Source organism: Amia ocellicauda, chromosome 7, assembly GCF_036373705.1.
Source record: "Amia ocellicauda isolate fAmiCal2 chromosome 7, fAmiCal2.hap1, whole genome shotgun sequence".
Taxonomy (NCBI): domain Eukaryota; kingdom Metazoa; phylum Chordata; class Actinopteri; order Amiiformes; family Amiidae; genus Amia; species Amia ocellicauda.
Window position 1 is genome coordinate 11,831,475 of NC_089856.1, and position 15,562 is coordinate 11,847,036.

Genomic DNA, 15,562 nt, shown 5'->3' on the forward strand with positions numbered 1-15,562 from the left:
GGACATCATTTGAAAGGAGGCATTCCCTGTGAAACTTATGTTCTTTTCGCTGCTCTCGAGCCAGAAAACATCATCGGTGACTTTGAGAGCACTGGAATATTCCCTGTGAGCCAGAGCTGTGTGGATAGAAAAGTGTCCACAAATCATGTTCCTTTCTCTGAAGCACCTGTGCAGACTTCCACAGCCCCAACAGCTCCAGCCCCAACCCCAGCAACCAGCACACCAGCAGAGCAAACTGCCTCTACAAGTGCAACAATCCCATGTGGTGGAAATTAGTCTCAGATAATTTAAAAATACAATTTTAATTTGTTAGGTTGGTTATTTGAGGTCTGAATTAAATAATCTATAAAATAATAAGTGCTTAATCAATACAATTTGAAGTATTTACTGTTAAATTACTTATTTGGGACACATGTGGGCATAAAGGGTACATATGTACCTTATAAGCCCACTCCAGACTTTTCACTTATGCAATTAAATAAATTAATAAAATGTTGTCAATTTATGACAAAATCTACCACAAGTGTTTAGATGAGAGATTAATCTTTGATTTAATACCCTCTTTATTGGGAAGCAATTCACATATTTATAAGAAAACATAGCTTTTGGTGGGCTTAATTGGATAACTTACCCTATACCTTAATAACACTGAGGTTATGAAAATCAAAGCCCAACAAGAATCAGATATTACTCCTACATTTCTACTTTGGATTGCATCGTTTTTAATAAATATCTGGTACTGGTCTGTTGCCTTACAGAGCATACAGCAGTGTACATGGTCCTGATTCTTTTTATTTTATTTTTTTATTTTTTTATAAACAAATATTACTTTTACATTATTTGTTAAGCAATTATGACTTGTAAAGTTTTTTTTCTCGGCAAATGGGAAAAGATACACTTGACATTTATGGATAGATAGTATATACTTATTATTATTATTTTTTTTATTTCTTTGCTGCCTTCTGTGTAACAAATATAAGTGTTTCACTCCCAGCACATTTTAATATATTATAGTTGAAATAAATGAAATATAGTCGTATTCAATGTATAATTCATGAATACATTAACATTATACAATTGTATATCTTGAAACACAAATAATTGTACACCTAAACAATTACAGTTGTCATCATCTCTAAAATGTTAATACACATAAGTAAACAAAATGCCTGCCTCATTACAATATAGGCTACCAAACATTTACTTAAAGTTATTAGACATTAATACTGTATTAATTGTGTTGACTGTGGACTCTGCTATCTACTCAGACTTTTATATGGTAAAGTAATAATAATAATAATAATAATAATAATAATAATAATAATAATAATAATAATAATAATGTATAATATTCCTTGTTTCAGAATAGTTTTTTTTCTGCAATACTTTAAGTATTCTCAATAAATACGTTAAAATAAATATTATAAATGTGCGCAAGACAGATCGGAGACAACTTTTTTTGTCGTTTAAAGCAAACAAACAAACAAAAAAATCATTTAAATGAAGTGCTTCGTGTGAAGTGAACCATTGCAATTATTGGTTTTTAAAACGTTACACTTAAAACGGAAATCAACCATTCGTTACACTGTATTTACTTCACTCTCACAGCGCGCACTAAGAGTTGAGATTTGTCACCTCCAGTTTATTTAGTTTTCTTTTTTTTTACTTTAAATAAAATTGCTTTAGAATCTTTTTTTAATGTCGTTGGTGCTTATTTTGTCTTACGGACAATGGCAACACAGTCATATGTTTTTAAATCGCTTAGTTAAACACAGGAAACCTTACTTCACACTGGCAGTCGCATCAGCTGCGTTCCGTGTTCTGGACAAGGTGGCCCAATGGGTCTCTTAAAATCCCCCTACTGGTGTACCAGCCTCTCCCCATTTACACACAACATGTACAGGCAGAGCGGAAATCGTTTTTTTATTGTATTTGAAAATATAAGCAATAGAATAAAAACAGAGTCTATGGATTCATAATAAAGTTTTCATTTTAAATAACACAGTGCAACGCAATCAAGACCAAGCTTTCCTAGCGGATGGGGTAGCAAATATTGCTGATCCCTCTGGAGTACAATTTGGGTGAATCTGAATGGTAATTAGAGAGGGGTGAAGGCAGACACCACATGTTTATTAGACAATCCTTATTAAATCGTATTTGATTTCGTTTTTTTGAATTAATTAGTTTAATAGTAACAGAAAAATAACGTAAAAAACTAAGATTTCAATTTGAAACTTAATACTCGTACTACTACTAATAAAATGATTACATAATGTATGTTTGTATGTATTTATTTGTGTAGCAAAAACCTGCACCTAATCTATTTCAGATATATCTCAGTAAAGTGTTAATGCTGGATAAAATCAAGCAGACTATTAAAAAAAATCCCCCAAGACCAAGGCGTTGCATTAACAGTTGAATTTGATAGTAGATGCTGTTTGCTAATCAAACACAGACAGTCCATAAAGACCACTTCAACTATTTGTTCGTGCAAACATGCCCTTTGTCTTTCAGACACTATCGATTTTATTTCTTGGATAGAAAAAGAATAGCGGGGCCATGCCACCGTTTCGTCCTGACAATTGGCCATGGAGGCAACGTTGATAATTGAAAGGAGGGAGGCATTTATGTATTTAGGCCTATTTATTTATTATTGCGCACTTGCATAGGGATGCTATACTCACAGAACTGAAACGCATCCTGTTCATCCGTTTGCTGTTTCTGTTACTTACCGCGTCATCCCCGCGGCAGATGACGTCATCATGCACTAGTTTTGCAATTGTACAGTTTATTGTTCTACCATATTGAACATTTCTGGTATTTTTTTTTTTTTAATTCCCAGACATTGGAGAGGCCTACAGGTCTTTGTATAATGATTCAATGAACAAAACACTATATTACGTCAGAAATGTAACAAGGGGACCTATACATCATTTCCTATTAAAAAATTCCCGCATGCGCGTTGAAGAAGCATGGTGTCTCGCACAGGTGAGCTGCATTTCTGTTAAAACGTTGTGTGCGCAAGGTTGCTGTCGGTTTTGTCTGTTAAAAAATAAACATATTCGGCACGATTATGTCACTTATGGTAGTCCAATGTACATGATGCGAGTCCTTTTTGTGTGCCTGTGTATATTCACGCTGTAGCCCCACACTTCCCAAACTCCCTTGGGAACTGCAACTGTTTTCCCTTTTCTGCCCAGGTTGACCGATCATCGTAGACTCCCATCACCACTCACAGAAACGGACCAACCAGGTGCACTGCGTGTATGTATATAAATGTATAGGTACTGTCTATGTCTGTTCATGTATCTAGAGTTGTTATTTGCTATCTCTAGACTAAATGCTTTGAAAACTGTCTGTTTCTGGTTCTCTTGTGCATTACATCTGTTTTACACAATTTCTACAACTATTATTATTACATATTTTAATATTTATTAAGGTGCCCTGTCCCCCAGTTCTGTTGACTCAGCAATTTCAGCTGTTTAATTAAGGAAAGACCACTCGGGTGTTTGACCTATATGATAACCATATAGGTTAAACCTATGGTTCAGCTGCAGGTGAGGGATTTCTCTGACGTCAGCAGTGTACGATAATATGCACACATTTGCAGTTATTCATGCATGCTTAGGACCACAAAGGTTTGGAGTACTAGAGCGGATTGTTTTCAACCAAATGCAAACTTTCAGTGCACTTTAGTTAGTTTATGTATTTAGTTCAATGTTCAATGTTCAAATGTTGTCAAATACGTATTCGAATATGTATGATCTATTCTTGAGCTGCAGCTGGATTTAATTCCTAACCTGCTATAGATCCTGTTGGCTGCTTTATGACTGAATACTTAAGTGTATCTCCTATAGGTATAGTGTCTTCAACTCTAATCGCCCGGAGGCTTCTTTGTCTTTTGGTTTTGAACGTATATAAGTTCAAGCAGTTCAAGGCATCAGAAATCCTCTATTAATTGCTCATGTATTTGTCCCTGTGCAATTAAAGACAAACGTGGATAAAATTCAAAAATATTTATTTGTTGAAAATAACATTTGAAAATATAATTATGATATACAGTACATAGTCTTTCATATTGCAATATATGCTAAGCAAGTTGTAACTTGTTGACTTACATAGAAATTTTAGGTCATCACTTTGTTTTAAGTGAGAAAAAATCATTTGCATAGAATATTTAAACATTTTTAGGTTTTACAGAAACTCACATGTGACCAAAGGATAGTTGCGTTATACAGTATAAGAAAGTGCTCCCCCCCCACACAAAACAAACATACAAATACACAATGCTAAGTAAAATATCAAAATGTGACTGTATACAGACATTCATGGTTCTCACAACAAGTAGTGAAAAATACATATTTATGTTTTGTTTTCATACCTTTTGCCAACATATAGTCTCTTGAGAAGGACTGTCAGTAAAAAATAGACCATCTGCCAGGAGTTTAAAATTAGACACAGGATTATCTTCTCTGTTTCCCAATATCAGTTCGCTTTATTGTCCATTCAGTGGGTTAGTGCCAGGTGATGCACATTCAAGACTTGTAAAGCAATTCAAGCTGAACACGGTGTTCACATTGTAAAACAGTGCGCAGCTAGGACAGCCCAAATGGCAACAATTCCAGGCATAGCAAACGATTAACGTGTAAAATGTATGGATGACTCATGGTCCAGCCCTTTAAAAGTAATTTAAAGGTAAGCAGCCCTTGAAAATAACTGAAGGGAGACAAATGAGAATTATTATAAAATATAGCAAAAGCATGTGAAAATTGCTCTGCTGTGATATGTCACAGCCTGGGGTGGCTGATTTAACGTAAATACAGTAATAATAAATAAAGTGCACATGCTTTAATTATGGCTCAGTGTCAACACCTAAGGCATGACACCTGGCCCTTCAATTCTCTGCTCTAGACCAGCTAAGGATTTGGTTCAGGCCTCAGTCAGATCATCAGGAGCAGTAAGAATTGAAGTGAACACCATTAGATAGGCCTCCATTCAACAGCTCCTATTGCTTGTCTATACCTAGCAAGGAAATTCTTAAAATAACAGGGTTTGCTAGTAAATAAGAATAGTTTACTTCTGTGCCGTGTTGCTATCGTAGTTGCTGCTGCTAGAGCCTTTCAGACTATAAGGCAGACCCCTGGTAGGTCTACAGCACCACAGAGCAATCTCAGAGCCATGGATTAGTCCGTGTTATTCAGTTTGCCCAAAGCTAAATTATGATTGTATTGGTTGGATCTCCAGGAAGGACAAATTGTACAGAAAATTGGTAGCTTCAGTGTTTAAATGAGACCAGGGCCTTGCTTTGAGCAGTTGCAGATATACACCTCTCCCCATTTCTAGTTTCATTAGATTTCCCCCCTCATACAACTGAGAGCCTGCTTCCTAATCAGGAGGAACTCTGCTTAGAAGATGCCTTGCAGAGTCACACAGGAATACAGTTTGCATAATAACACTGCTCCAAAAAGTTTTGTGGCAAAAGCACAAACTTTCCTTTCGCCCGTGTACTACATGGTACCCAGTGAAATCGTTCGTTTCAGTCTGGAAACATCAGGACTTGAATTCATGAGCTTATTCTGTAAAAGACCAAGCTTTTCTTTTGCTTTGCAGTCTTGCTTGAATCTGAAAAAGGGGCTACAAGAATCCTTCAAATAACTCATCCATTTAAAAGACGCTGATACTGACTTTGTACCAAACTTTTGCCCTATAGAGCAGACACAGACGTGCCTCTACCAAGCGCTCGCTGACCGTCATCCTCCAGGACTTTCACATGTCCCAACGCTGTGGCAATAGCCAAATGTTTACACACGCTGTTGAGTAATACCCCTGAGTTCATATCGGTGAGCCGTGTTGCCTAACAAAACAAAAAAAATTGAGTAAATACAGCAGACCAGGTATTAAAATTATTATTGAAAAGTTCTGTTTTACACTGACTTCCAAAATTATTTTTGCACCAATATTATTGTGATATACAAATATTGAAGTTGGTTAGCCTCTTATTCTGGCATTGCTATGACACAGGGGACACTGCACTTAATTGATTCTCACTTTGATTTCTATGGGACACAATCTTTTTTTTGTATAAATATTTGATGGGAACCAATTATCGCTCATGGCTCGTGGTTTAATGTGACCCACACAATATCCACTTCCATCACTTCTCAGAACCCGGTTAGTTAGTGGTCTTCCCCAGAGAAGGAATTAATACTGGTAGACATGGGCCTGACATTATCAATGGTTGGATGACAACACATTCGATAGTAATAACAAATAAAATCTGTGCCATTGATGGTTTGCTTTGTATTTAGACTGCAAGGGGGCTTTCGGTTAAAGAATGGCTTTGCAGCCGATAATCTCCGCCCTGGAATAATGTCATTTTTGAGAGATTACTTACAAAAGTCACTGTATTGAGATATGCCCCCCTGAACATTAGGTATTTTTGGCACATGCTGAAAGTGCAGCTGAGGGCCACGTATCCTATGACATTCCTCGATAAACCATTTCCCTTTGCCCTACTTTCTTAGCATCGCAAAATATTTTAACTAAAGAGACAGGTGCACCAGCCTTTATGCTTATGGCTTGTTGTTTGTCCCTGGTTTGAGGATGTTAGTACCCATAGGAAAGTCTTATTGTATTTATACAATAATCTGGACTGTCCAGACTGTTTTGCTCTACAGTTTCAGCAGTGCCCCTATGGTGTCATCATTTATGCACTTCTATTTCATAATGGCTAATTTTGAGTTATATTCAAAAATACAGGACTAGTGATTGAAGATAAGGTAAGACTCACAGCAAATATTTCCATATCTTTTCTAGGCCACAGTAGAGGCTGCCGTAACACAATTGAGGACAATATGATCAAACCATAAAGCACCACCGTGCAGGACAGGAAAGAAGGCACAATGTATCCGTGATTCAGTCTGCCCCCATCCCCCCTGACTTGGACTGGGCTTCGGGTATGCGTGTCTTGTTTTGGCACAAAATGTCATGTGATCTGCGAGACGTGACGGACAGGAGGGGGAAAGATATGCCTTAGTAACGCACATCTTTTGATTAAGTAAGGCAACGTCATGAGCAAACAACATTACTTGCACCAGTCAGAGTTGTGACAGATATATGAAGCACCTTACTGGTGTGGTTTCCCAGTCTCTGGGCCGTTCTCAAGAGCACCGTAGAACAAGCAGTGGTGGGGCTAATTCCCTCTACCAGTGCAGGAGGGTTTAGAGACAATTCAAATGTTATCACTCAAAACTCAAAAAGGGTGAAAAATCACAAAATCTCGTATTCAAAGATTATGATTACCAGTTAAAAAAAAATCCCGTTAAATAAATGTGTATTGTTTTTTTGTGTTGTTTCCCCTGCTTTTTATACCCCTACTTTTTAGTTTTTTCGATGGTAATCACAATGGAATAAGATTTTGTTGTGTTTCACTATTATTGTTTCCATCAGTACATGTGAAAAAGCATGGTGGATCGTGTGAATACCATTTTAAATAACTTAGGATAATTAAAGGCTTCTGACACAAGGGACAAAAGGATTCATTGTTGCCTTCAGGGAGGCTTAGTCATTAAGACCCGGGGAGCACTTTCAGTTCCTCTGGAGTAAATTACCCTCTTGTATCTTTGGCGGTGGGCTTTTCATTAAAATAGACAACCAGGCCTAAAAGTGAGAGATGATGCCACCAGGTTTGGGGACCTGAACTTGAGCATCCTGTGTGCCCTTCGCTCTCAGATACAGATAAGTGTCTGTCTACACTTTTCATATCCAGAAAACAGCGTCTCAGTTGCAAAAATGTAACAGCGCCACCTAGGTTCTTATGCAAAGGTGTCGTAAAGACACTGCAAAAGAACAGGGGCTTCATACAACACAGCAGAGATGTCTGAATTACCCCTGTGGGGCTAAAAAAGACAAAACACACCTAAGTATAGTCTCTGAGTGATCTCCTGCTGCATTCTTTGCTGACCAAGTTGCATCTCAGTAGACTCACCCCCCATATTCACTGGACATAAGACAGTTTGTATGCTTGGCTAGCTATTTGAAGAGTTTGTTCAATCTAAGTTGGGGGTGAGGGTGCAAGGTTACAGCGAAAGAGCACCATAGTTCTTGAGACTCTTTCTCTCTCTCATTCTCTCTCTCTTTGCACATGCTTTCTGGGTTGCAAGGGCCAGGGGGCGCACTTTAAGTGCACCCGCAGGACTCCACAATCATGTCAGGGATGTCCGTCTTGACGATGCTGTGCGTGGAGTCGAAGTACACCATGGAGAGCGGCCGACGCTGGATGGGCACGCAGCAGGAGCTCACGGCTGTGTGGATCCCGTTGGCTTTCAGCTGATTGAAGACCGTGGCATGGAAGGAGGAGGCGATGCCTGGAGACCCGGCCAGGTGCTTGGGGCACTGGCCCATGCAGTAGTTCATGTGGTAGCCCTCGGGCGCGATGATCCAGTCCTGCCACTGGATGTCACGGAACTTGATGTAGAAGTCCTTCTTGCAGCACACGCTGACATTGTCGCCACAGTTCAGGGAGCGCTTGTGGATGGAGTGGGCCTCGTCACGGAGCCGCACCTGCGCCACCAGGAAGGGCTGGTGTGAGGAATTGCCGGGGCTCCCCAGCACTGCCAGCTCCTGGCAGCCTTGGCACATCAGCTCCAGCCGCAGCTGCTTGTCCCCGCTGTCAAAGAAGGACTGCACCCCCCGCGTGATGGTGAATGTGTGCCAGCTGCCCCACTTCACCTCAAACTGCTTCTGGCTCAGCAGGGTGCGATTGGTGCCATTCTCCGCCAACACGAAGATCTGCGCCATCACCTTCTCCCGTGGCTCGTCGGCCGAGCGCACGTACAGCCACAGTGTTGACTGCAGGATCTGGAAGTTCATACCTCGCTCCTTGGAGAACTGGAAAGCCAGGCCAGGTCTAGACATGGAGTCGGTGTAGTCTAAGAGAGAAAAGTTTCAAAGGCACCATTAGAAGTGTCACTTCTGCAGGTGTGACTCCTAACTCCATTAGAAGACCTTCTTAAAGTTCACAAGATGGCGATGTGAAATGTAGAATCTGCCTCTATGCACCACAATCCAAAAGCTTATTTTTTTATCATGGTAAATTTATTCCTGATGTTTTTTTTAGTTTTTTTTTTAAATTAGATGCATGCAGCTCAACTGACCATCAACACACTTCAAATCACATTCTAAACACCTGTTATGTAGGTAACAGAGAGATGTGACTTCAGTTTTAATTAAGAATAAAAGGTGGTCATTGTTTCCTTACTTTAATGTGAACCTTCTCAAAAGTATGTAATAATAATAATAATAATAATAATAATATATTAAAATATGTGAACACAGTGACATTATTTTCACAATCGTCGCCATGGTTTCTGCTTTATTATTTATGTCTTAAGGCATTTCCTGTAGAAACTCATAATCTCAGTAGATCTCACGCAAAAGACAAAGGAAACGTTCATGTTACGGATGGGCTCTAATCTTATAAATGCGTTATGTTTATGAGCAGCAACTGTTGCAAATGAATGAACACGGTTTTATAGAAGTAAGGTTCCTGCCCCGGAGTCACCCATAGCTTTTGCTCTGCCGATACGTATTTATTTGTCCACCCTTTCCATTTAATCTGTTATAACGGATTAAGCTGCCCAGTCTTCTCATTTCTCGTTATCCTCTGTTGCAGCGACGTAGAAAAGCATCCATAATAAGCTGCCTTAACGGGTCATTGGGTTTATCCCCATTTTCATTGTTTGTTTATCGAGTACAGTATTGCGTGAGTACTGTTTTCACATCGGGTATTTAATGCATCTTTTCTGACAACAAGAATGTCGTTCTTCTTTGGTCAGAAGAACTGTTAAAAACAAGAACACTTTAAATTAAATATATATGTATTGTTTTTTGAAATACTAGTACAGGAAAGAAAGTTCTGAAGTCTGGAAACATTATTATTATTATTATTATTATTATTATTATTATTATTATTATATAGAACCAATTTCGTCATTTTTGTTAACGTGAAGTTGATCAAATCCATCGTTTACAACTTATGGCTAAAATGAGCAAATGACTGTTTTGAACTCAAATGCTATGAACTGACTATGCGGTTTTGGAAATCAGAACAAAACGTTTCTGTATGTTAGCTATGTAACCTATATGCTATATAGGCTAGTTATTAACATATTTTCCATTAGTTTTTAACCTACACAACTACGGTATAAAACAATCCTTTAAAATAAAACAGCTGGTGATGAGGACAATTATCTAGTAATCGACATGTAATTATAAATTAATAGTCTGGTGATTTTGTTTTGCTCACATTTATCACAATATTTCCCCAGGTCGTGTTTTAACACCAACTATTTTGCTGTAAACACGGTTTATTTATCACGCCTGTATCGTTGTATATGCTATACTTTACTCTCGTCGCGTTCAAGTTTATTGGTAAGATTGCAAGTTGTTTTAAGTTATTCTACGTGTCCATATATTAACTATGTGAATGGCATCTTAATAACTTACATTATTTACATATGTATGTGCAGTAGCGGTGCTGGTGAATATACAAATACACATTGTTTAGAAATCTGTGTGTAAACTGATATATTTTGGGGATGTTTGGGTACACTTTATATTGTCCAGACATCTTTATTGAAAGCCCACCGGGAGGCAAGAATGAACTACCAGTGGCAGCAGATTTCTTTCAATGAAACTGCCTGTTTGAAGATTTAGACTAAAAACAAAACATGCAGACACTTTATAAACGTTACTTTGTCTGTTGTTATTGCTTGACTACCTACATTACAGTCTTTCACTTTCATATACATGAAAGCTGGCGTCGTGTTTCTTTTTTGTCAAACTGTCGCAGAGAAACACTAACGCAAGATACTAAGCAGACGGGAACGCCGGCTTACCCTTGTCTGCAAAACTGACAATCTCGTATCCCTGCTCCCTGGCGCGCATGTTCTGCTTCTCCAGGCTGTTCTCCAGCTCCAGGGTGCCGTCCTGCCTCACCCTGCCGGCGTGCAGCTTCCGCAGCGCCGTCAACAGGGCTGCCCGGGGGACGGCGTGCGTGATGTTGGGACGCTCCTTCAGGTGCAGCTTGCTGAGGATCTGCCGCTTGGCGATCTCAATCAGCAGCTTCTCCTCGGAGTCCTTGTCCAGCGCCGGCATGCCGCACGACTGGCACCCGGGATCCGCGTCCTGCTCGGTGGAGCCGGCGGCGGCGGCGGCGGCAAACGCCCCGAGCAGCATCGCCCAGGACAGGACGGGGAGCAGTGACCCGCAGCGCGACCGCATCCTGCCGTGCTCCAGTCTGCAAACGCGTGTCTCTCTAAGGCGCTGGCAATATCGCGGCAGACAACTTGGTACATGCAAGTGCCACTCCGTGTTTGCAGTCGCAGCTCAGACTTCTCGGGGACGCAAGAAGTGGAGGAAAAGGAGGACAGAAAAGGATGCTGGCGTTACTTTGGACTCTTCCAGTGTCCACTCCACACCTATACCCCTGCCTGCGGGAAAGAACTGGGGATAATCCTCACCAAAAGTGGTGACACGTTGGAGGAACGCACCAATGAGCATGTCACAGTAGCCGGGGCATCCCTTACATAGGCGCTGGGGCGAGGTCAGGCGGCGGGTTGCAGAGGTTGTATAACCCTGTGCGGTAAGAAGGCAACTCGCAGGGCTGCAATGTTACGGATTGCCGCTGATTGCGACGGATTCCGCCTGGGTTCATGGCTGGGTGACGTGCTGGAATCCAAAGTTCAAAAAGTACTGCTCTTTGTATCACTTACCTCTCGTTCCCCCTCTTACTTTCCAAAGTGCTCGTTTCGGAAAGAGGTGGCAGGCAGCTGGCACGTGTATTGTAAACATGATGCAATGTAGCCTGTTTGTTAACCTGGGAAAATGGGGGGTGCAAAGGCAAAATGCGCTCAGAGAAGTGTCGGCCTGGAGGTATATCATTCATACATACATACATGCATATTGTCCTGTTGTCCTGGAACATCCATCTTATTTTGTATGTTTGTATGTAAGATTGCGCACTTGCATTATACATTAAAGTGAAGGTGTTCGTAATGCACAGAAGTGTCGCGATGACATGTTTGGCCCATAGAGTATACACGCTATTATTTTAGCCCTGGTCTGTGTGTGTTTGTCAGTATTTGTGTGTGTGTGTTAGCTTTAGCATTCAGCATTTATTTATAAGGAATCGACAGAGACGCTGTCTATGACCGTTGCGATCATTCACTAAGTTGTGGTACAGTATAATATCACCAGCGGCACTACGCAGAGGTAGAGAATTTGAAATACACCACTCTACAATTTACCATATGTGTCATGGTACACTACACTAGACGTGCTGTATTTATACCACTGTACACGTCACTACACTTTATTATATATTTGTACCACTGTATACCACACTACACATTCCAGTGTTTTTACCACAATTTCAGGGCTGTTTCATTAGGTGTTTTACCATGGTATGTAGTGATGCTAAACTAAATTAGTCATATGATAATATGTTTTCCGTGAGTATGTATACGGCTCAATGACATGACGGGCGTTTTCTGTGCCATTATTTTCCTAAACATATTTTTAAATAAATACATGTAATGTATAAAATTATTCTATGACTTCTACTTTATATGGAACAAAATTCATTTCATTTAAATATAATACATTTTTTGAGTCTTGGTGTTCTAAAGCCCTAAAATGTCAGGTGGTGCAACCGTTCGAACATATATGCAGAGAAGAAATTTGTAGTAAAAATGTTATTTTACTCAATACAATTCTTAATCAGATAGTTTGGCATGATTGTATGTTAAATTGCTTAGAAATTATTAAAAGTTGTGAAACAGTGCTATGTTAAATGTATTCTATATATATATATATAAAAAAAAAAAATTGTCCGAAAAATGCATTTCTCCAAATGTCAAGTGGCGCAATCCATAAAAAAAGCATTTCAAGATTTGGCATCACAAAGGAAGACCCCAAATGATCCCTATATTGCAGTAACAAGATTAACAATTGTCTCACAAATATAACATATATCTGTAGGTATTTAGACAATTTTGTAATTGTAACTCGTACATTAAAGATAATCTACACATACACACACATAAAGCCCAATAATGATGTACAAGGAAGGGGTTTGCTGCAGCCCCAGGAATGTTTTACTGAAGTTGCTTCCAGATCAAATCTCTGCTAAAGTTGTCATTGTTTATTGTGTAATCAATGTCAAATACTTTGCAGATCAAGCTCAAGAGTCTTGGTATTCTGTGGAATCTGGGCTCCCCTTATGTGTTGCACTCCTTTACACACAGAGTGGTGGGTGCAGGGATCACAGTAGTGTTTCTTTTGCTCACAATACTCACCCCCCTGCCAAAAAAGTGTAAGCATGTAATTTTATTTTTACATTTTGTTAATGTTCTCCTGTGCTGTGACAACATAGCCTTTGAAGTTGAGTTTGTTAACAGTCTTTGGTCCTGTGTTTGAAAAAAAAGTTCCCTAGACAGCATTCAGGTCAAGTACACTAAAGCTGATCTTTGGCAAAACACTAACACTGATGTTGGCTTTAGGATTGAAATGGGATTTTCCTTTTTTATTATTTCACATGGGATCAGGCAATAGCTGAGAGTGTGCAGTAATACTAACATGACATGTATAACAAATATATTTCACTATTTTGTGCGTATGACTGAGGATGTATACATAACTACTACAATGTTTTGTGCTGAGCCTAAAGTGGAGAACACAATTGTATTCACTTGTGTAAATTGGAATTTGTACATTGTATTATGCTTTGTATTATGTAAATCTGAATTTGTAATGTTTGATGCCTTGTACTGAACTGTATTTTTGCACTTTGTATTGCGTTTATATTTTGTAAGTTGCCCTGGACAAGGGCATCTGCCAATGAATAAATAAATAATAATAATGTACAGGGGGCAGTTGTCAGAAATCTGTACTATTCCTGTGATGCAGAAGAGGCCAATGAACACAGCCTAGTGGATTCATGGGTGCTTGAATAAAGTCCTCTTCTGTTCCGGGACAAGAAGACCCTCAACTTGCAAAGACTCTATGGTGGCAGCTGAGATGACAGTGGAAGTCAGAGAGCAAATGTCAGTTTTGAGTCAAGATAGTACGGTGATCTTCAGTCCGTTTCCCGACGATCACTGTCTGAAGATGGTTGCTTGCTCACTATTTTGGTGCCGCCTTGTGGCTAACTGGAAAAAACAACCGTTTCGCATTGCAGAAGACTGAGGCACAGCATGAGTGTGCTTCAAGCGCAGCCCGCACACACAGTGCGCCTTTATTTTAGCGCCACTTAGTGGACAAAGAAAAGATGTCCAAAGGGGGCGGGCTGTTGGAGAAGGATACATTGCTACTCTGAGTCTAATACAATGCATTGTACTACAGTACGTTGTAATACACTACTGCAATACACTACATTTGAATATATTTGACACTGTATTTTAATGTTAGTAATATCGTGCTGTGATGCACTGCATATTGTCGTTGCACGTCGATACAACTACAACACCGATTGCGTTACTGCATGCAAAGCCAAGGCGATTACGTCTCAGAGCGTGTGTGTGTGTGTATTATAATAAGAATACTAATACAAGTAATAATAGTAACAATAATGATATAGGCCTAGGGTTGTTTAATGATGTAACGTTGTCTTTTAACAATGACACTAAAATACCAAACAAATCGAGTAGCCTGCTGTACATTGACAAATACTTCAGTGTTTCTGTTGGACATTGATTGCGATATTGCGCGGCGCTCTAAGCGTGGAAGCGTGACGCGGCGGACGGGGGTTAAAGAAGCCAGTGACGAAGCCGGTGGGAAGCGGTGACGTAGAGCGGCGGCGCAGGAAGCGGTGACGAGCTACGCAGAGAAGCCGGAGCCGAGGGGAATGGTGTTTTCTTTCTTTTCTCTTTTAGTTTAATCCCGGGGCTTTATTCTTTAGTCGTTTTTAATTTTTATTTTATATCTGTATAGGTTTCTTGCTTTCCCTTTCTTTTCTATTCCCCGCGGCGGGCGAGTGAGCTCTGTCGATCGGGGTCGTGGTTATTATTAGCCCCCTTTTTTTCTTAAGATCTATATTTTGTGATTTACTTGGCTCCCCTGGCTGAATACAGACGGGCTGGTTGGTTTCTTTTACCATTATTATTATTTTCCCCCGACTGGCTTGCGGGCTGAAGGAGCCGGACGACATTAGAAAAGGAAATCGACGGTTTCTGTGAATGAAGACGCCTCTACTCGGTAAGTGGACGTTTTATTTTCTCCCCTTTGCAAAACGCATTGGTTTAAACGGCAATGGGGGCTCATTTTATGGCGTGTTTTGTACAAGATAAGACTAGGAGAGAGGGGGGGGGGTCTCTGTGTTCAATGCAAACGCAGCTACCTGTGTGTGTCTTCAGTACCACTTGTAGCTACACACCACTTAATAAGCGAGATCCGGATTGTGTTTTCATTGACCGAGATGCTCGTATTCAAAATGCTGTAAACCCGGAAAATAACACCTGGCTGTTGTTTTTCTCCCGTTATATCGGGTCTGTGAAGGGAGAGG

General features: G+C 40.0%; 2 protein-coding genes across 10 annotated transcripts in view; one reads left to right on the plus strand and one right to left on the minus strand.

Annotated features, from left to right (window-relative positions):
- Positions 1-4,001: 4,001 nt before the first annotated feature.
- Positions 4,002-12,122, minus strand: LOC136752794 (inhibin beta B chain). Its single transcript, XM_066708413.1, has 2 exons — positions 10,899-12,122; positions 4,002-8,930 (listed from the first exon to the last, which is right to left on the minus strand). The coding sequence occupies exons 1-2, from the start codon at positions 11,281-11,283 to the stop codon at positions 8,179-8,181; spliced, it is 1,137 nt and encodes a 378-aa protein (XP_066564510.1). The 5' UTR covers positions 11,284-12,122; the 3' UTR covers positions 4,002-8,178.
- Positions 12,123-14,873: 2,751 nt separating this feature from the next.
- Positions 14,874-15,562, plus strand: part of r3hdm2 (R3H domain containing 2) — a 44,968-nt gene continuing 44,279 nt past the window's right edge. For all 9 annotated transcript variants that reach the window (XM_066708415.1, XM_066708414.1, XM_066708417.1 and 6 more), the window contains exon 1: positions 14,874-15,255. The gene's annotated coding sequence lies outside the window, so the exon portion shown is untranslated. The remainder of the gene's footprint in view (positions 15,256-15,562) is intronic.

What these genes read in the sequence shown, in the direction of transcription:
- LOC136752794 (XM_066708413.1), bottom strand. Translation starts at nt 11,283, where the DNA reads ATGCGGTCGCGCTGCGGGTCACTGCTCCCCGTCCTGTCCTGGGCGATG. An exon ending in TGTCAGTTTTGCAGACAAGG is followed by an intron (nt 8,931 to 10,898) that starts GTAAGCCGGCGT and finishes TTTCTCTCTTAG; the next exon opens with ACTACACCGACTCCATGTCT.